The sequence below is a fragment of the Paracoccidioides brasiliensis genome, assembly GCF_000150735.1.
Source record: "Paracoccidioides brasiliensis Pb18 unplaced genomic scaffold supercont2.6, whole genome shotgun sequence".
Classification (NCBI taxonomy): domain Eukaryota; kingdom Fungi; phylum Ascomycota; class Eurotiomycetes; order Onygenales; family Ajellomycetaceae; genus Paracoccidioides; species Paracoccidioides brasiliensis.
Window position 1 is genome coordinate 1,027,897 of NW_011371363.1, and position 20,861 is coordinate 1,048,757.

Here is a 20,861-nt window from a genome sequence, read left to right on the forward strand (position 1 = left end):
GGAAGATAGATGACTATCGTTTGCTCGGAAAAGACATGTTGTTCTGTCAGTTGGGTACAGACCTTTCTTGTAGCCTTTGCGATAACATCATATCCTATACACGGATGTAGCGGAAGACGTAGGGCTTAAAAGATATATGTATGTTGTCATCTCTGCTGTCCACCAGGAAGAACAATTCATGGTGAGGCTAAGAAAGGTATTGTTCTTCGAGGAGCGAATCGTATTGTTCGTTGCTTGGACTTTTGTTTCGGTGGCTGAAGTATAATCATGCCCTGTAGGAAGATGGACATCGTCCAAACCTTCATTGGACATGCCTAACACAGGCATGCGGACGGATATTCTTATGCGTGGAGAGGTTCTTCGCCAACGGTTTTGTTCCAAGTGGATGGTGCTTCTCCACCAACATTTAGCTGGGATAGACCTACGATAGCAATTCGCATTCCATTTCATCCTGAATTTCCGGAGATAACTAACAGTTGAGTAGTAGTTGTGAGCGCATTTTTGACCTCAAGGGAACAATACGAAACATCGGGCGCTAATCTCAACAGTTGGGTCTAGTTTCAACTAGAGCGAGACACGCACTTTTGACACCCTGTTCAAGATTGAAATGTTCACGGTCAAAAAGGGGAGAAAAAAGGAAAAAAAGAAAAAAAAAGGAAAAGGGAAGAGAAGAGAAGAAGACGAGGAAGAAGCTTGTAGTTAGATCAAGCTGAATAGTCTTCTCGCCTCTTATATTGTTGCAGCATCTAATTGGCTCTGTGCTGCGGCCCTACCGTTCAACCGCTTATTATTTCAAGTTTGAATTATGGTCTATGATTAGACAAAGAATTCTTAGAGGCTAGATAACGAATGCCATATGCCCACCGCATAGCCCTGCTGGTTAGGTATTTCGTTTGCGGCATACATCCTGCCAAAACTCGGCCCATCAGCATGCCGTCGGACAATGACAGAGTTGGAATGCTTGCACCACTGGTTTTCAGCAAGTTCCATGTATCATATCCACCAAATCTCAACCCCCCTGCATGAAGAGAGGTATTGCTGTGACCCTGCAGATTGAAAGCAGCCTGTTAAGATTCGAGAAGAATGGACAAGATGTTATTTTAGCGCCACAAAAGTTATCCAGGTTTGGTGGGGAGATGAGAGAACTCAGGAGGAACAATGGTTGGCTTTCGTTCGTGCCACCCATATCATCCGTGTAACGTCTGTTTGTCAAGTATCCCCGCAGCGTCAAGGGCGTTTCCAAGACTCCTAGGCACGGGTATGAGCAGCAGTGCTAGGAGTGTTCGTCCCCTGGTTATTGTTGGCAATCATTTCAAATTCGAACTCTATTTCCGTGCGGAAATAAATAGTTACATGATTGCTTGTTGAAGGAGTCATTAGTCAAGTGACGCGATCGTTTCGATTACAACAATGAAACGACCTACCATGATGATTGGTATATGGATCTAACCATCAACCAACCACCACATCATGTGCAAAACTCAAAACACGGCATGCCGCATCAGTTTTCCGCTCAACACACAAAATTAGTCAAAAACTGGCCCCAGACTAACCAAACTAAACCTTAGGTCGCCCTCGGCCTCTATTTCCCTCTTCAAGAACTGCCAAGCACCAAGCTTTAGAGCATTCTCGCTCAAGACGTCCTCATCCTCATCCAACTCCCCTCGATCCAAAGGCCCCTTTCTCCGCCCATCCAACTCCCACAAATGCCCATCACTCCCCTTCACAAAGCACACAAAATGCAAATCGGTTTTGGTGTTTGCATCTGGCGCGGAAGTATCCCCTTTCTTCGCTGCATCAGCATGAGCGTTCTCCAACGCCTTGCTGGCATATAGTAAGTCTGCTCTAGGTCCAGGCTTCAGTGGCTCCGCGTCCCGCAGCAACTTCTCTAGATCTGAGCCAGGGGTGATATGGTCCCTAGCAGGACCGTTGCTAACCGCGTGCAGGAGTCCGATCAGGCCGCAGGCGTTTCGGATTGTTTGCTTGAACCAAGTTACGGGTTCGTGGGGGCCGGAGCCTTCATATGCGGGTATGTCTTTGTCTTCTGCTATGCGCCAGCCTTCGTATGCTGGAGTTACGGGGAAGACGAGGAGGATGGCGTAGGAGGGGCGGGGTACGAAGGCGATGACATCAGGGTCAATGATGCTGTAGACGTCAGTGAAGCCAATAGCATCTGAGACACCTAGTTGGTGGATGAGGTGCGACATAACTTCTGCATTGTTTTCTGCGGGATTGTTAATATATTTATTTTTGCTGCCAAAGGTAGCAGTATCACGCGGCTTCGGGTGTTAAGAGGGGGGGGGAGGGGGGGGGTAACAAGATGCTCACCGAGAGGAACAAAGGCCTTGGCTTTGGCCGGGACATCAGGACTGTCGGCCATATTGAGATGCTGGAGCTTACACAGAAAATATTACCGATTAAGGATATGTTTCCTCGCTTTGACAGGACACTGTTCCGTAATTTTATTAATTGTTGTTAGAAATTGGATACATGATGTTGGAACGCGGTTGCAAGTTTCTATGCGGGGAACTTTTCAAGGTTTGACTCGAGTTTGGCGCCTAATCTGCTTTAGGCTCTCTAGGGCTCAGCGTCGCATGTGATCAAGACACTTTAACAGAGACGTGAACTAGAGGCGTCTCAGACGGTCCTGCGGGCATTTATGGCTCTTTTATGATAAAGAAAAGACGACTGCTTCGTTGCGTGGCATATCTGCCTGTTTAATTGGTGCCATTGGACCCAATTAGGTCAAAATCCCGAGAATGTATTTCGAGTGTATCTCGAAAAACTCTTAGTTAGCTACTATAAAAAACATCCTCCGGCCGTTGAAACATGGTTCCCCGCAACTTTCATCCAGCTGTTTTAGGCTCCTCCCCTCTTTTCAGAGGCCCGAATACATTTGTCCATAATTCACATTGCTCACCCATGAAATATGAGAGAGAAACGTCCGCCATACCAGCTTCAAGGCCGCCGCCCATAGTTTCTAACTGTGAGATCAGATTTTCAAGACCAAAAGCTTTGCCTGTAGATTGGGTAGTGCCAGCTTCTAGCATGATGTTGACTACATGGATATGGAGGTGATAGTAAGTTGGTTGATCTAGACGGCAAAAGTCAGTGAAGGCCTGTAGAAAGCAATATATATGGGAAATCTGGACAGTTCCGTATACATACAGTGGAGGTACAGCTTTAACTGGTCTCTTTCAAGATCAGGATACACCTTCACAACCCCATCTAGCACCTGCTCTCTCATGCGGCTCAACCATGGAAGATGTTTTTTCTTCAGGTCCCGCAGACTCCAAATATCATGTCTCTCCACCAAACAAAGAAGTCGCAAGGTCCCCAGAGTCTTACGATCCCAGTTCAGATCGGGCAAAAGTAAAAAGCCTTCCTCGGAATCCGACACTCGAAGTATCACATCCTCCTGCTCCTTGCGCCCTTCTACGATATTATGCACCCAGTTCAACCTGCCGTTCTCCCGCTTACTCTGCATGTAGGGACGCACATAGCTTGCATATATTTCAGGTGTTTCCGTCACCATGCGCAAATTCTGAGCGGAGTATTTCAAGATATGCTGCTCCGTGCAAGGCCAGATGAGATTCAACTTCAAGTCTGGAGGGGAGACGTGATTCTGCCCGGTTGACGCCAGGTACCACCGATATATATCGTTGGCGCCCAGATTGGTCACGTTAGTTAGCGCCCCAAGGAATGCTTTGATCGAGTCTGGGTCCGAAACAAAAGCAGCCCTTTCTGCGATTAGGATACCAGGAGCGTTATCGATAGAGCCAAGGATGGATATGCGGCGGTCATTTTGATCTGCGCGGTTTGGAAGGGATGGTCAGTGTGATAGGAAAGCAGAGGTGGAGAAACATAGAAAGATATATCAAAGGCGCAGTATCAGCGCGCAGGTGTGATATCAACGGTTCATTTAAGCCTTGGGGGGGGGGGATGAAGTCGAGAGAGTGCCAACCTTGATTGAGCAGTCTCTCGACTTTGAACTTCGATATCAAACTCTCCGCCTCTTGTCCGTCAGCCATTGCGTTGGAGACGTTGCATTCCGCCACAACTGCTTATATTCAATTGGTAAGCTTCAGTGTCTGAAAGGACATCCAAAATTATGTTTCGCTGCTGAGCGCGAAGAAAAATCATTTATATATATATATATATATATATATTTGGAGTTTGCAGGGATAAGCCGACGGTTCTTTTTACAGTTTCCATGGTTTGACAGTTTAGTCTGGCACTGCCGGTGGATGACTAATTTATCACTAACTAACTAAACTACCTGCGTTCAACAACCTTCTGAAAGCTCAGCATCAGTTGTTATTTTCTTGCCGACAAATCCCAGTCTGACCGAGCCAGTGTCAGAACTGTCAGACGATTCCTGGCATGTTCCGAAATCCTACGGGGCTCAGGATGCTATCATCCTGGCCTAGTTGGCAGAGGATCACTCGCAATTAATTCCCGCTTCTATGGAACCTGGACTTACGCCCTGCTGGAAAGTGGAATGTACTGCTGCAACCGTCTTCGGGCTGATATGGGACCCTCCCTTCTGTTAAATGTGCTCTGATACAATGATACCCCTGTGGACCAATCATGATGGTCCCCTCGTGGATTATAATTAGACCATATCTTTGGAACTTGGATTCTCTGTGGTGCAACTCCTCAGGAGTCCGGTTTGAGAACCGTTCGCACTAGTTTCCCTCCTGATGGCTGTGGTTGGCATCTCAGGGCGGTTTTTGGTAACGATGTCTGTTTTTGTGATATTGGATGTTCATTATTGCCATTAATTTTGCTCCATCCTCTTGCGATTATTAATGGGCTTGATGGCACAAATTGACGGCAAATTAGCTCTCTCATCCCCGCAAGACTTCCTCCTTTTTCTTTTAGCCTTGACGAGTTTGAAGCACTGAAATTCATCCGCGCGCAAACCTCATACCATCCCTCCGGGAAACTGGCATTAACCGCAGTCATATTTTGCCCTTGATGCCCTTTCACATCGCCTGAAAACCCGGAAAACACACCAGTCCGTGGATCACACATTACGACTCATTGTAACATATCTTCCTCCTTCAAATCCTCAATCGTGACCTGCTGATTTGAGGATGTCATCAACATCAACATCATCATCATCATCGCCATCCCAACGCCGGCCAACGGTGCCTATCACGTTCACTCCTCCCGGCTCCTGCTTATCAGACGTGTACCAAGTTTTGACAACGGGAGTGGCAACAGTATCCGGGACTGAGTCGACTGATACGAGAACGTTTTATGAACTTGGAGCCCACTCTTCAGAATGTTTTCCTCCCAGTGGATATCTGCCGTGGATAACGAATCAAGTCTCCTCGAGTGCCTATTACTCCCCTGGTGTGTGCCCTCCTGGGTATCTCACCTGTAGGAGTGACACAATTGCCGTTGGAACGTTGACAGAAACAAGGGCGACATGTTGTCCAAAGTAAGATGGGATGGCCTCTTTCTTCTCATCCCAGACTATTTCGAGGTGTGTGGTTGCTAACTCTTTTCTTGCTCTGTGTAATATTCAGCGGCTACGCCTGCCAGAACCAGTCCAGTCTCTTGTGGTATCAGGACCATATGTGCACCTTGAGATCAGGCGATGGATCTCCCATGACCTACACTGCAACCGTAAGTGGAGCAATTACGACTATGACCCAGACCGGCCCCTGGGGCCTTAATGCATATGGTATTTCTATACGATGGATGAATACAGATTTTCGCACGCCTACTCCAACAGCTACAGCAGACCCTCCGCTAGATCCAACTCAACCTCCTGCTCAATCTTCTGGTTTGTCAAGCGGCCGCAAAGGCGGGAATTGGAATCGGCGTAACTGTTACGGTTCTCCTCCTCATCATCATCGGGTGGCTACTGCGTAACGCTCTTCAGAAGAGAAAGCAAAAGTCACAGAAGTCCGAAATTTCAGATTATGAAGCCGTCCCAATAAAAGCCATCCCATCGCCTCCAGAGCTGTTGGAACTCGATTCGGGACACCTGTACGAAATGGGTGCTTCCCAATAGCCTCTTCTTTACCCCCCTTGCGTCACCCGCTGTCGCTGTCGAGTCAAAATGTCTCGGTACAATGGTTTTGACGTCTTGTCGATCATGTGAGAGTCGGACGAGAGGCTTCTTTTACCTGACCTTTCGTTTGTTTTCCTCTGTTTTACCCTTCTTTGATATATTCTTCAATCTCTCTTGAGGTTACCGGTTAATACTCGGCAAATTCGAGCGATCTAGGATGACGAGCGGCGCTAATACACCCAAAATACCCATTCTGCTTCTTCCTCTTCTTGTTTCTTCGTAATCCTGTCGCAGAGCTTGGTGGAATACGCGGTTCCACTACGTATTGACAATGTCTGCGAGAGATCCCTTCAATGCACGTATTCACAGTATATACTTTTATAGTAACTATATTTATACATAACTAGTCTGTTCTTCCTCTACGTCGTTTTCCGATGTCTTAGAGCGGAACACAGCCACTCTCACTACATGGCAGATGCAGCAATGATTACCAACCACACGAGGCTTCTGTGTGTGCCTTGCCCATAAGCTTATATATCCGTGCATTTAACCCATCAAGGTCCCAATATATCTTCCAATGCAGATGCGACTTGAGCAGTCAATAAACAGCAAACCCAACCCGCACCGACAATATAGAGCGAGGCATTTTCTCTGACGGCGTCCTGATTCTGTGGATTCTATTCCGTAAACCATCGGGCGGCTACGCTTATTCATTTCACCCTCGGCAGCCGATTCCAGGAATTTTGTGTGAGGAGCCCAACATGGCTGCTTTAAAATTTATGAAATTGCTCGACTTGGCCCTCTCCTGGAGATAGCATATCGTGAACTAACGCCTGCATGAAGAGCAAAGGGTTTGATTTACCACAGAGGAACCTGCAGGTTTCAGTTTCCATGTAGGTCGACTTGTGTCTGGCTGCAGCATCAAATCTCGCACTCCCACAATACAGATTGATTTGCAGTTCGATGCGGTTGTATGGTGACCAGAGTAGTTTTACTGGCAGTGACTGGTTAGTAACTAGAAGTTATAAAGTCATGCCATCAAAGCGCATCACTTCAACTTCATCTTTTTACAGTTCTTTAATCAGCTTCATCTTCTCCAGTCTTATCATTCAAGAGATACGTGAAGACATTGAAACTTCCCGCTTGGGGGCGTAGATGGACTCAGTCTCCAATTGAGTAATATGTAGTTAACCACCTAGTTATCTGGGTGAGAGTCCAGAGTGAAAGAGGCAGATTTAACGAATTCAGATCCAGCAGGTCAACGGAAATGAGGTCTCGACATCTTCCATTCTCCTGACTGGATTAGATTTATTTATTCCTTCTCTGAACATAGTCTTTTCATCATTGTCGTGTTCTAAATTTATGCCTTTGGGGGCTTAGTTTGCTGGCGGGGGGGGGGGGGGGGGGTTGGGTTAGTGAGACCGCCGTTGCTTTGCAGTGTTTATTAATAATAGCCTTGGGCAAATTTCCACCAGGGCAGACCCTGAGCAATCTTGGGAGTTCCGGTTCTGGAGACGTGATAAACAAATGTATTTGATATCGTTTCCCTATCTTTCAATTCTGATCACGTCTCCTTTTTAATCCCTCCTATTCTCCCCACCATTTACACAACTCTGATAAAAAAGAGATAGGGGACGACGAGGAGACAGACAAAGCATCGATATTCTTGCATAGGAGAAAATTGGTATAGCGTGTAGCCATAGCCATTTTGTTACCGCATGAGAGCGAATTATAATAAGATCTTAAAAGGTAGTTAACGTAGGTATATACATATAGCAGCAGTAAGCAGCAGGAAAGTAATAATAGGTCGTCACCTTTGACGAACAGCCGGGTACAGCGAAGCCGGATGTAGAAACAGAGTATTCTTGAAAGCTCTCAATATGTCAGCCAGCTTCTGTTCATCGCAATCCTGAAGTCAACATCTTTCCCCTCCCTACCTCCTAATTATTGGCTTCCTTTGACCTCCCCAAGTCAAGACACTTGGCAATATTGAAAAATATGTCGATATTATTGTAAACACCTAGATTTTGGAGAATGTGTTAACATCCAAGTCAGATTGAGAAGTTTGCCTTTCCAACCACAGCTGAAAAAGCAAAATGGGAGACAAAAAAGGTCCAAAAACAGATGATGGTGACATACCTCCAAACAACTCCTGACATGGCCCCATGGCAAATACAGGTACATCCGTCAAAGAATGCACACCCTGATCCTCTGAAACAGACAGTGTACCGTTAATCACAAACCCAGAAACGGCATCTTTATAATTAACATAGTAGTTATCTGATCCTTTCTCCAGCTCCACAGCAGGTTTTCGGGGCCCATCCTTGTGCACCTGGTAGTTTTCCCTTCGATCCGGGTTCGCAGTCACACCCGCGAAAAGTGAATAACGAGGATCCCACTGCGCAGGGAAGTGGACACCCTCGCTATAATAGAACGACCTCTCCGTCTGCACGGTGTACTGAGACAGGCCCGACATCTGGTACACGCCAACAGCCTCGCGCTTTTTGCGGTCCGTCTTTTGGGCGTTCAGATATTTCGTGTCGACGGAGCCCATGACATCGAAGCCATGGCCGTGGTCAGCTGTGACAAGGATGAGAGTTTTTTCAAGCTGATTGAGCATGCGAAGCTTGTCAATAGTGGCGCGCACGGTGTCGTCGAGCTCAAGCAATTCTCCAAGAGCGCGATCGTAGTCAAGGGAATGCATTTGCTTGTCAATGCTGGCGGCTTCGGACATGAGGAACCACCCGTCCTTGCAGCTGCGGTGGCTGAGGATATCGATGGCCTTAAGGGTCATTTCCTTGAGACCTGGTTGGTCCAGAGCATCCTTGTCGCTACCATCTGGATGGTTTTTCTGGTTCTTGAGGTTGTCTGGGTAGATATTTCGATCGAGCCATTTCGCCATGACACCGGTAGAGAATACACCTAATGCTTTGCGGTTGTTTGGGGCCTCGGCCAGCGCAGTGTTGTTCCAACTAATGCTATACCCCTTTTCAGCAAAGAGATTATAGTAATTCTGGTTCTTGTGGGACTTCCCGGGGAGAAAGTTCTCAGCTCCGCCGCCAAACAGAACATCTGGACCATCCCATCTAGTCCAGGAGTAATTAGTCACCCCATTGTAGAAGGTATCAATCACATGCCCATATTGTCCCCGATCCCGGGTATGCGAAGTCAGAGCAGCGGGTGTTGCATCAGCTAGGAAATAGTGAGTTTATTTTATCACTGCCACTAGGGATAAAAAACACAACGAGTCGCAAAACTGACCTAAGAAAGCGGTAGAAACAATTCCAATGCCCGCCTTGGGATAAACTCTATGGAATATTTCGGCAATGGTTTCGACTTTCGGATCATCAAAGACTGATTTCGACGAGTCCTTATATACACCTAGGGCATTGATGGTGGTTTTATGACCAGTGTAAAGAGAGGTGGCTGAATTGGCGGAATCGGTTATGAATGAATCCAAAGAATGGGTCATTTGATGGCCAAGCACAGGGAAGTTGTCCAGTGCCATCTTGCTCTGATATTTACCGTTGACAGAACGATGAGCAATTAGACGGGCGGCCGTGATCATGTTAGTCGTCATGCCGTCACCAATAAATAAGATCACGTTTTTCGCTTTGCGGACTTCAGCCAGGTCTCTAACCAGCCACGTTGCTGTTGTCTTCTGGCCATCATAGTAAGTGAGGGTTGCCTCGTACTCTCCAGGCTGATATAGCGCAACACGACGATAGGCCTTGGATGTGACTTTCACCAATGAAGGCTTTTTCTCGTCCCGCGCAAACAGATCTTTTCAGCCGTCGCATATATTAGAATGCATAAACTCCCAGCCTCAATTGCATTTCTTCAAGGGCAGTCAGCTAACCTTCGTACCAGGTGAAGTCCCATTTCTCAAGTTCAGGTTCCTTCACTTTGAAGAAATCGGTTGGTTTCTGTGGTTTATTGTTGCGGCCCTTCTTGGTAATGGTGAAAGTAAAGTTGGGATCTGGCTCCCCATTACGGGCTTCGGAACCATTGACAGGCGAATGGACCTCGAGACGAATATCAAAATATTGCCCAGCCAAGAAATCCGCCCTAGAAAATAAGTTAAAACCGGGTTCTTATCGTGCATTTTTTAACAAGTCTAGATGTTTTTTTTTCCCCCCGCCTGCGCGTACAATTATGATATAGAAAACAAAGCTCAACATACTGGTCTGGCGGGAAGATACAGCCTAGCTTAGGACACCCTCCAAGCCGCTGAAAGGACTGAGCCAGACTAGCGGAAGCAAACAGCGCAACACTAGCAAACCACGAAAGCTTCATGGTTAAAGAGAACTGCGAGTGCTGCGATTCATGAATGAATGGACAGCTGGGAACGCCTGTCTAAGGAAAAGAGAAAAGGGAAAGAAAGAAAGAATCAGAAGAAAAGGTGCTGGGGTAGCTCCTTTTTCAAGTCTTTCTTCCATCCTGCTGTAGTTGTGTAACTGATGATCAACGACACCAAAAAACGAGCTGGAAAACAGCCAGTCGGCGGAAAACCAGATCAAGCCAATACCACGCTCCGAGAGCATCTTGGACTGGCCCGGAATTTTACCAACATAGGAACGGGAGGAGCATTGGAACAAGTGAATGACATCCAAGGTCAGCTACACGTGCACTGTTAACATTCTAAGTAAAATGAACATCAGCTTTAGCGTAGATACATTGGTTGCAGGGAAAATTGGGGGTGTGTGTTTAGGTTGAACGGTTCGAGATACGGTTCGTGATACCCGTCGCCCGGCGGTAGTAACCAACTACTAAAAACGAACCTTAACTATCGGCACCGGAACACGCAAGTTTAATTGCTCGTCACGTTACTCTGCGTCTCTTTTCATGTATTAACAGGTATTCACTAATACGCAACGGCTTAACGGCGGTTGTCTTCAGCTTTGGGAGCAGTTGGACTGGTGAGGTACTGCTGACTGTTGATTGCCTGTTGATTGACGATTGATGGATCTTGGGCAGGGTGTCATTGCTATTTCTCGGCCCCTGCTCGGTATAAATAAGGTTATCTGGGTTTGTAGCACACGTGCAGCGGATGCTACTTTATTGTTCGTGGTTTTGAGCTCAAGACTGCTGGGTCTCCCCCGACACTTTTAGTGGTTAAGTGCCATGGATTTAGTTACTCCGCCACGATGCGTGTTAAACGTCTCGTGCATAAGAGCAATAGTTGCAGTGGGATATTGCTCTCGTTTATATTTGTTCAATGGTTAACCATGTTTAGGACGAGGTCTTTTCAGAAGTCTCGTTACGGGTCGCAACATTCTACCCAGAGATTGTCGAGTGAGGGTAACTTCCGTGTGAAGCGTGGGACATGGATAGGCACACACTCCGTACATCTACCAAAAAAAGGAGAGCTATCAACAAAAAGACGAAGTTTATTCTCATTAGCTAAAGGCGCGGATCTCAATTAGGATTTTGATTCGTCCTTCTCCCCTCTCGTTTCCTCTGGACCTTTTTGCGGCTCATCTGGTGGTGTTAGGTGCATCTGCGCCCCGCGTTCAAAGTTAGCAAAATGATCAAATACCTCCTTATGCCATAATGAAGTGAATTCCATTGACAAAAGCAGTTCGTGATGTACCTGTTTCTAGAATGACAGAGTCGAGTTCTTCCTAGGCATAAATGAACAAAGGCGGGGATGGGATGTGGAAAGGGAACACAATATGGGCTACCACAGGATATAAAACCTGAAGACTTACCGCCTCGGCAAATTGAATCCACTCACTGACGCCCTTCACAAAAGGGTCATCGGCCGCAGGCACCTTTTGGTGATTCCATACCACGAACTCAGAAAATGCACCTTCCTTCTCGAGTATCGTCGTCACTGGTTCATCATCATCATCATCATCATCTTCTTCTTCTTCTTCTTCTTCTTCTTCTTCCACATTCCCATCTTCATTGAAATTGCCCCGTGTACGGTCATGGTTATTATCCCGGTTGATTCCTGATTTTGATGTTTGTGATTCGAGAATCCGATCTGTTTGACTCGCAAGCACTCCTGATAATTTCCCCCAAAGATTTTTGGACGAGTTAGACTAATTGATTTACAACTGTTTCAAAGCGATTGCATCTCAAGGCTGTCTGTTTTGAGGACGTTTTCCCCTTTGCCTTTGTAAGAGTGGCATTATTTCCCACTGAATTGAGATGTAGGAGGAATACCTTGATATCCCTCCGGAATAGCAACTCTTCTGCCTCTGAGTTTCCTGCCGCGAAAGTATGCGGTTGCAGTGACTGGATGTTATAAACGTCAGCGTTTGCTACAACTTTTAGAAGTGGGCATTGTAAGGAAATACAGTAGTAGGCTTAAATTTTAAAAACACAGAGAGGGCACATGCAACGAAACGTATTATTTGAAAGCCAGTATATCCATCCCATGGATGAGGAATATCTTGAGTTGTGACGATGCAGCCTGCGATTTGCAAACCCTAACCACCACCCATTGGAATAGCGTAAAGCATGGCCAATGGAGTACTGTGTAGGAGGTTTAAAAACAAGAAAAATGAACGACAAGTAAAGATACAAAGAATTGAACAAAAGAGCATGCTCCAATCGTACCGGGGTTGTTCATGTCGAATACCGGATCCCAATATCTCGTGGATATCTCGACAGGTCCGTCATGATGGATCCGGCACGGGAGGATGTTTGGAGTAATTGACGGGCACTCTGGATCTAAATCAGAGCTCCTTTTAGGTGGTCGTAATGCAAACATTTTGAGATCTTCCAGCTTCGTCGGTGATTTTTGGGGCGGGTGGGAAAGAGTCGAAAAAGCTCAAGGGATGCTTTCTGCACCGCCTTGCCGCTCCAAAATTCGATAGTCGTACACACCAATTCAACAAGCAGGATTAAAACAAGAATATAAGCTTGAATTAAAATGGGGTTTCATATATAGATGTTGGGAGAATAAATTTCTTCTCTCCTTTGCTGCTTTTAATCAATATTCATTCTCCGCGACGCGTTGGATGCGTGTAATTAACTAGTTAACGTAATCCGACACCTTTTTGATCACAACACTTATTTGATCATCCTAGGTCATTAAATTATTCGATATGACAACCACCCTCAGCAGAGAAGCTTCTAATCAAGGAAACTTTCATTAGCTATTAAAGCTTATAAAATGAATCAAATTTCAACTCTTAGAGCTGCTGCTAAGTCATTTCGCGTCCTATACTTCTTGCTATGTTATAAAATATACAGAGGCGCTACGCATTCAAATTCTCAACTTAACAATTGAAAGCTGACCTCTACAGAAGACGAATCTCTAGCCCAATGAATAATATACATGGATGAGAGAGGACAGCCTCCATGAATCGTGATTGTACAAGATATGGCCAATCTACTACTTTCAGTGTGAGAATCTGCTACTACAACTACTGTTGGAGGAAGATGGGTGGAAATATTTATCAAACAGCACTCTGAACTGGAGACTAGGTTCTCATGCAGTATATAACTATGAGGGAGCTTTATGCGAGGATTTAAAGCTCCTACATGAATGGTTTGCATTGGTGAATAATTCTATAAAGAGGTATGGAATTGTGCTGAACGATATGTACAACTTTGATGAGATTGACTTTCTAATGAGAGTTATTACAACAGCCTGGGTGATTACTAGAGCTGAGAAAGAAGGCAAGTCATCTCTTATACATTCAGGAAATAGAGAATGAGCAACTGTGATTGAGATAGTCAATGCTATAGGCTGAAGTCTACCTTCTATGATCATATTGAAGAGCAAGCTTTATCAATCCTCATGGTACAAGCAACTGCCAGTGGATTGAATATTTGGTCTTAGTGAGAAGGGTTGGACTACAGATAAGCTTGGCTTAATATGGCTGCAAGAGGTATTCAACAGACATTCTGAGGCTCATACAGCTAGTAGATATAGACTGCTAATTATGAATGGACATGGCAGTTATGCTACAGCTGGATTTGACAAGTTCTACTTGGATCATCATATTGTAGCTCTTTTATATGCCTCCTCATTCATCTCATCCACTGCAGCCACAATATGTAAGCTGTTTTTCATCACTAAAGTAAGTGTATGGCAAGAAGATTGAGCAAAGCATGAGATTGGAGATCAATCATATTGACAAGGATGAATTTCTAATCAGCTACACAGCAGCTAGGCAGGAGACTATGAAGAATACTACTATAAGAAACAGATTCAAAGTCATGGACTTGATATCATTCAATCCAGATGAGGTTCTTACTCAGCTACATACTCAATTCCATACTCCTTCCCCGCCAGGATCAGCTCATGGATCTCATGGATTTCAATCCTTCTGGACCTCCAAGACCCTCTGCAATATGAACAATTGGAACAGCAGAGCAGCAAGATTAAACATCATACAATTTATTCTTTCTAATCCCACAACTCAAACTCTCAATCAGCCAGTTAAAGGATATCAGCTGGCCATGCATAAGATTGTTCTTTTAACAGAGGAAGTCAAGCAGCTGAGGGATGCCAACACTAGACAGAAACAAAAGAGAGAGAAGCAAGCCACATACTTCTATAGCTGAGAAAGGGATTCTAACAGCTCAAGAAGGACAGACTATGATTGTTCAGGCTCAGAAGCTTAATCAGCCCGCTGAGGGGAGGGTTGAGGATTCAAATCTGAGAACTAAAAAAATGAGCACCACCACGCTATATTAAAATGTGGCAATATAAAACACAAAGCTCCTAGCTGCTCACAGACCTAATGATATATTCTATATAATTTCTATATATAATTCCTAGTGGTTGTTGCTTAATTTGAAAATTTGCCAAATAACTAGGTGTCGTGATCAAAAAGATGTCGGATTACCTTAGTTTACGAACAAAGCATATAACTACCCTCCATCTCCTGAAGCTCGCAAGATGCGAATAAAATGCGTGGTCTTCAATAAATTGGATATATATTGCTGGAATCAAAATATCAAGCTCAAATACGCATCACTGCATACGACTTGGTGGGTATTTAAACATTATCACGGTGCCCAACACAAATAACCTTGGAACTCCGTCCTCTATAAAAACCTTGAACTTATTCCTCTATAACAGCACCTATTTCTTTCCCTTCTTTTTCTTCTTCTTCTTCTTCCCCTTTATCTGCTTTCTCCCACTACTTTCCTCTCCATAATTCTCTTTATCTATGGGTGCACGTATCGGTGGCCATTTCTTCGCGTGCTCCCTCTCAAATGCCTCCTTATCCCGTCGGAATAAAAGCATAGTTGCCCGCGCGTCTTCTACACTCGAATGAGCGGCTCCTTGTATATCCAACCCTAATAGCTCCAAAGCTAGTATCTTCAAACGCGGTGAACCTCCGCCAGCAAGTTTACGATACGGAGGATGTTTACTGGTATCCCGTATATCTCGGTTTGGATGACTAAGGAGCAGCGCCTTTAAATCGTTCCGGATCGCATGGCCTATCAAAATGCAACCGTCTAGAATTTTCGCAACGTCCTTTTGTACCTCTTCTAGTTCTCTAGCTTCCGCCATATGCTTCGGTGACACCCCGCTCACATGTGTCCGCCAGTCCGTCACCGTTTCCTTCGGCCGAACGAATGAATCGTAGACTTGTTCGCCGTTATAGTTGACGATACTCACGCGGCCCAAGGCTGAGTCGCGATCTGGATTGGGACCTACGCCCACCATTTCGCAGTCGATTGCAACGTATTTTCCTACTGTAGCACTATGGGAGCTGTTAGATTTTAAGGAGACATGGAAAGTAACTGTAGAACTAGCTGTTGCAGAAAACTAACGTAGGAGATAATCCTTCATTAACCCTTGCTTCACCAGCAGGTTGCGATTTTTCCTGTACTGTGGAAGTTGTAGATCCATTCCGCTGCGAAATAGCCGCTATGGAAAGTGTGTCCGTTTCCTCCGCTGCAGCAGCTGTCGATATGATTGACCCCATTTTTCGTCTCTTGAACGTTTGTTTTGCCTTTATGCCTTTGCTCTCTGGTACCAAAGATGGCAGCAGCGATGTTCGCTTCCTTTTTACTCCATCCTTGCCGACCGGAGCACTTGTTTGGCGCTCTTGGATGGTAGAGGGGCTGTCTTTTTTCAGGGTTGCTTGAAGTTTTCGCCAATTGCTTGAGAGATTATTCAGGTCCATTCCAATGGAAATAATGTTACCTGTGCATTCCAGGACTGATAGGAGAAAATTAGTAGAGAATTGTTCCTTAATTTAAGGGATCGCACAATGAAATGTTTGCTGGAGCGGAATCGCCGCAGAGAATATAATAACTCTTGAAATCGGCGCTTATGACGTGATGCAAACAAGGCAAACAAAAGGCACAAGCCACTACAGAAACAACAATAAAGCGTTTTTATGCGCTCACAGCTGTACGAGTACTCCGTGCAATGTTTCTTTGATTGTTGCCGAAGAAAATAAAAAGGTATAGGGAATCACATTAATTTGCTAGAATTCATACTATGTTGTGTTCAGTCAAAACGCCAATTTACCTATTTCATTCATGGTTTAATTTTGAAATCTTTGTAGGTCCACTTCTCCGTATATTCCCTCTTCGCCTTCTTCGGCTGCGTGATTGGATTCCTGGCTTCAAGTTTGCCTTGAACTATGAGATTCCTAAACCTATCCCCGAGAAGATTGCCTTCAGGTTTCAGCAAACGAAGAGAGTCCTGCAGTTCGTCCGGAAGGACGAGCTCTAGAGGCCTTTCGGGAACCCTACGAAGAACAAATTTCAAATTAGCAAAGCCTATGTGCAGATAGTGGCACAGGGTGGCTTACGGGATTTTCCCAAAGGGTCGCTTCCGGAGAACTCGGTCATCTCCTTCGGCCGACGACTCGTCGTCGACCTTTTGCAATTGTTTCTCGGCTTCTTCTTTCGCCTTCACTGCCTCAGCTATTGCTTTAACTTGAGCAGCTTGCTCTTCTCGCTTCTTTATCTGTGCTTCCCACTTTGCCTTCCTCTCAACTTCTTTTCTTCTTTTTATCTTATTTCGCTGAGCCCTGGTTTTCCTTTCCCGAGGCTTTTTCTTCAACCATTCAGGAGTTTCATATTCACTCTCAAAACCCTCCCAAGCACTCTCATCATCCGATCGGGCCTCTTCGCTCTCATTTCTTGCAGCTTCGATCCGCGCTAGTCTTTCTTGCTCTGCTTTCTCCTCTTTCAGGCGCTTCTTCTCAGCTTCAACTTCTTTTTGGCCCTCCTCGGTTAGAAGTCGGTCCCAGTCTTCAAATGTCGGGTTATAACTTATTCCAGCATTGGGTTTCTGCACTGACGGCACCGGTTTTCCGTTCGCTGCTAATGAAAGTGGTGGAAGCTTCGTAGTAGGAGGTGCGACAATAGGCTTTGGTTTCTCTAGGAAATTGAACTTAGTTTCTTCTGTAGGCCCAGAAGTGGGTTCTTCGGCCCAGGGATCGTGCGTTATCCTATTATCAATGTCCTGCTCTAATGGGTTCGCAGCTTTCGCAACCTGCTTCAACCGCATCCACTCCTTATAAGTAATCCAATCGCTTTTGGTCCGCTTGCTTCTCGGTTCAATTATTCCATCTGTAACTTTAGAGCTTCCGCGCTTGCGGCCATCGACTGCTGGAATTGCGGATCTTCGGGCAAGTATCTCATCACATTTAAGGGCTTTGGTACTTTTCACTTTTCGTTGAATCTCGTCTGAACCTTTCGAGTCTATAATAAAAAGGTCGTCGGACGGCAATTCGGCAATGACACCACTGTAGTAAGAAAGAAAACCTCAGTAATACATTCTAAACACCAAATAAAACTACGATAAACATAATCTTACCCTTCGATTTCTTCTTCCCGGACACGTTGGAGGCACGCATCGACTTCAGTAACATCCACATGTTTTCTCCATGCTTTTTTTCCATTTCGAGAAGGCTGTTTATACTGATGTGGTGCCCCTATTGCTGTCGCCATTTTGCCAGCATATAACCCGTATCGCTCACTCGTAACTGGTGGTACTGAGCGGCCGATAATTTTTGAAATAACGTTGCGAATTGTCTGAAAATTTGGGTTTCGGTCGTTTGACTGATTGGCTGGCGGCAAAGGCGCCAAGGTAAATGCGGCTACCGCGCTTAAATTCTTATGTGTCTTGATATTCCCAAGTGGAACTCCTTAGACAACTTTCACCACCACTTAAATGGCAACGAACCGCAAGTCAAGCCATCCACAATACAATCAAGATGCCGGTTGTCAAAGGTGGAGTCTGGTAAGTGTCTCTATCTTCATTGCCTTGCCTCACCTACTTACGTTATATTTACTTACTAAACCTTTTTTCAGGACGAATATTGAGGATGAGATCGTGAAGGTAGCTGTGTCCAAATATGGCCTGAACCAGTGGGCGCGAGTATCTTCTCTTCTTGCCAGGAAGACGCCGAAACAGTGCAAAGCACGGTGGGCAGAATGGCTGGATCCCGCTATCCGTAAGATCGAGTGGTCTCGAGAGGAAGATGAAAAGCTGCTGCATCTGGCAAAGTTGATGCCCACGCAATGGCGAACGATCGCACCTATTGTTGGAAGGACAGCAACCCAATGCTTAGAGCGTTATCAAAAGTTACTAGACGAGGCAGAGGCTCGTGAATCTGATGAGCTGGGCCTGGGCGGACCTGCTGGGGGTGAAACAGCGGCCCCAAGTGCCGATGACGTTAGAAGACTACGGTACGTTATCGCCTGGTTTACATCTATCCTACCACCACTAACACATAACACATCTTGTATAGACCAGGTGAACTGGATCCCGACCCCGAATCCAAACCGGCTCGCCCCGATACCATCGACCTTGATGAGGACGAAAAGGAGATGCTCAGTGAGGCGCGTGCCCGTCTGGCAAACACACAAGGAAAGAAGGCAAAGAGGAAAGCCCGGGAACGTCAACTGGAAGAGTCGCGCCGCTTTGCGGTTCTGCAAAAGCGCCGTGAGTTGAAAAATGCAGGTATTAACATTAAGGTTGTCACCCGCAAAAAGGGCCAAATGGATTACAACGCGGATATCCCCTTCGAGAAAAAAGCTGCACCTGGTTTCTACAATACTTTGGAAGAGGAAGCTAGAAATGAACGGCAACGAGAGTTGTTTGATCCTAGGAAACAACAAGTTGCTAGTAAACGGAAAGGCGATCAAGACGAAGACGCCGAAAGAAAGAGAAGGAAGAATGACAAAAGCGGCAATTCTGCCTTCGCAGCAGCTGCAAAAGCTGGCCGGATGCAGAAACTCCGAGAAGCAGAACAGAGTAGTAAGCGGCGCTCCCTAGTGCTCCCTGCTCCTCAGGTCAGTGAAGCCGAACTTGAGGAGATCGTGAAGATGGGTATGGCTGGAGAGCGAGCTAGTAAAATGGCCGGCGAAGAGGAAAATGATGGCACGCGAGGGTTGATCGGCAACTATTCCACAATTGTTGGTGGAACTCCCATTCGGACCCCCAAGGCACCGGTTGAAGAAGATCGCATCGCCAACGAAATCCGCAACATCAAGGCCTTGACAGAAACACAATCGTCTTTGCTGGGTGGAGAAAATACGCCGTTGCATGAAGGTGGTGGATCTACTGGGTTTGAAGGAATTGCTCCTCGAAAACATACACTTGTTACGCCGAATCCCATGGCGACTCCATTCCGACAAGCTGGTGCTAACGGAATAGGCGCCACCCCTATGCGCACGCCAATGATACCAGGCGCTACTCCACTACGTACACCTAGAGACAATTTTGCTATCAATGCAGATGCAATGGGATCTCTTGTCGGTAGCACACCCAAAGAAATGAGGGTTCGTGAAGACTTTTTGCGGAGACAGCTACGCAGTCAACTTGAAAGCCTTCCAGCGCCGAGGGAGATGGAGTGGGAACTGGAGGAAATGCCAACGGAACAAGCGGAACCGACTAGCACGGTGGAACTTTCCGAAGAAGACGCAGCAGAACGGGATAGGAGAAATAAAGCTAAAACTGAAAAGGCAGCTGAAGCAGAATTTAAACGACAAACTCAAGTGTATCAACGAGGGCTGCCGCGACCTAGTGTGATTGACTTGGATGCCTTGATTGAAAAATCCAAGGACGCTACAGATCCTATGCTATACATGATCACTCAAGAGATGGTCACTCTTATCGCTCATGATGCATGTAAATTTCCCTTACCAGGTTCCAGAATCCAAGGGAAAGCTCCAAAACTGGCCCCCATTTCCGATACACAGCTCGCCAAAGCGCGTGCAGCAATTACCGATGAAATAGCTTCCTTTGACCCCAGGCAAGATTGGCAAGACGGTTTCGCGACAGCATGGACATCTTTCCACAAATCCTCTAGCCTCCCAGGGCTTTCTCTTTACACGGATAACGATGACCATGAGATGCAAGAACAGCAGATGGTGGCTGCTTTCGAAAATGTGCAGGCCTCACTTCTTGCCACTGCAGAGGAGGGAAACAAACTAGAAAAGAAGATTGCGCTTCACAACGGCGGATACCAAGCTCGGGCAAAAACGCTTAGGACGAAGATTGTTGAAGCTAGCGAAGCTCTTGAAAAGGCCAGATTCGAGTTGGACACCTTCCGAACACTTCAGCTTGCCGAGGAATCGGGCATTGGCCGGAGGCTCGAGGGTCTCCGCGATGAAGTTACGTTCATCACTCGTCGGGAGCGAGAGGCGCAGGAACTGTACATGTCGCGAAAGGAAGAACTGGAGTCTCTGCAGAGCAACGCGGTGAATGGGTGGCATTAGAGGGAGGCATGGTAATTGTGATGGGTTCATTGTCAAGGGGTTCGATCAGTATGCCAGTTTTATTTCACTTCTATTTCCATTTCTGGGGGAAGGGGAAGTCTTGTATTGATATCATGTCCTAACACAGCGTTGATGGTTGGTTGTCCTATTACTGTGGTTGTTTGAACTTCTC

At 46.0% G+C, this 20,861-nt stretch overlaps 8 protein-coding genes across 8 annotated transcripts; 2 read left to right on the forward strand and 6 right to left on the reverse strand.

The window, feature by feature from the left end:
- Positions 1-1,526: 1,526 nt before the first annotated feature.
- On the reverse strand, positions 1,527-2,380 carry PADG_05392 (uncharacterized protein; the record flags this gene model as incomplete). The annotated part of the gene is made up of 2 exons (XM_010762420.1): positions 1,527-2,224; positions 2,329-2,380. 2 exons carry the CDS (start codon positions 2,378-2,380, stop codon positions 1,527-1,529), a joined length of 750 nt encoding a protein of 249 aa, XP_010760722.1.
- Positions 2,381-2,846: 466 nt separating this feature from the next.
- On the reverse strand, positions 2,847-4,031 carry PADG_05393 (uncharacterized protein; the record flags this gene model as incomplete). Its single annotated transcript, XM_010762684.1, has 3 exons — positions 2,847-3,094; positions 3,169-3,810; positions 3,965-4,031. The coding sequence occupies 3 exons, from the start codon at positions 4,029-4,031 to the stop codon at positions 2,847-2,849; spliced, it is 957 nt and encodes a 318-aa protein (XP_010760986.1).
- A 1,068-nt stretch (positions 4,032-5,099) lies between these two features.
- Positions 5,100-6,028, forward strand: PADG_05394 (uncharacterized protein; the record flags this gene model as incomplete). Its single annotated transcript, XM_010762421.1, has 3 exons — positions 5,100-5,449; positions 5,538-5,695; positions 5,808-6,028. The coding sequence occupies 3 exons, from the start codon at positions 5,100-5,102 to the stop codon at positions 6,026-6,028; spliced, it is 729 nt and encodes a 242-aa protein (XP_010760723.1).
- Positions 6,029-7,968: 1,940 nt separating this feature from the next.
- On the reverse strand, positions 7,969-10,324 carry PADG_05395 (uncharacterized protein; the record flags this gene model as incomplete). The annotated part of the gene is made up of 5 exons (XM_010762685.1): positions 7,969-8,048; positions 8,168-9,220; positions 9,290-9,811; positions 9,888-10,096; positions 10,212-10,324. The coding sequence occupies 5 exons, from the start codon at positions 10,322-10,324 to the stop codon at positions 7,969-7,971; spliced, it is 1,977 nt and encodes a 658-aa protein (XP_010760987.1).
- Positions 10,325-11,450: 1,126 nt separating this feature from the next.
- PADG_05396 (uncharacterized protein) lies at positions 11,451-12,749 on the reverse strand (the record flags this gene model as incomplete). The annotated part of the gene is made up of 4 exons (XM_010762422.1): positions 11,451-11,621; positions 11,740-12,038; positions 12,200-12,271; positions 12,596-12,749. 4 exons carry the CDS (start codon positions 12,747-12,749, stop codon positions 11,451-11,453), a joined length of 696 nt encoding a protein of 231 aa, XP_010760724.1.
- Positions 12,750-15,077: 2,328 nt separating this feature from the next.
- PADG_05397 (uncharacterized protein) lies at positions 15,078-16,131 on the reverse strand (the record flags this gene model as incomplete). Its single annotated transcript, XM_010762423.1, has 2 exons — positions 15,078-15,705; positions 15,776-16,131. 2 exons carry the CDS (start codon positions 16,129-16,131, stop codon positions 15,078-15,080), a joined length of 984 nt encoding a protein of 327 aa, XP_010760725.1.
- A 359-nt stretch (positions 16,132-16,490) lies between these two features.
- On the reverse strand, positions 16,491-17,914 carry PADG_05398 (uncharacterized protein; the record flags this gene model as incomplete). The annotated part of the gene is made up of 3 exons (XM_010762686.1): positions 16,491-16,704; positions 16,768-17,709; positions 17,781-17,914. 3 exons carry the CDS (start codon positions 17,912-17,914, stop codon positions 16,491-16,493), a joined length of 1,290 nt encoding a protein of 429 aa, XP_010760988.1.
- A 266-nt stretch (positions 17,915-18,180) lies between these two features.
- On the forward strand, positions 18,181-20,689 carry PADG_05399 (pre-mRNA-splicing factor cef1; the record flags this gene model as incomplete). The annotated part of the gene is made up of 3 exons (XM_010762424.1): positions 18,181-18,206; positions 18,278-18,655; positions 18,718-20,689. The coding sequence occupies 3 exons, from the start codon at positions 18,181-18,183 to the stop codon at positions 20,687-20,689; spliced, it is 2,376 nt and encodes a 791-aa protein (XP_010760726.1).
- Between the last annotated feature and the right edge of the window lie 172 nt (positions 20,690-20,861).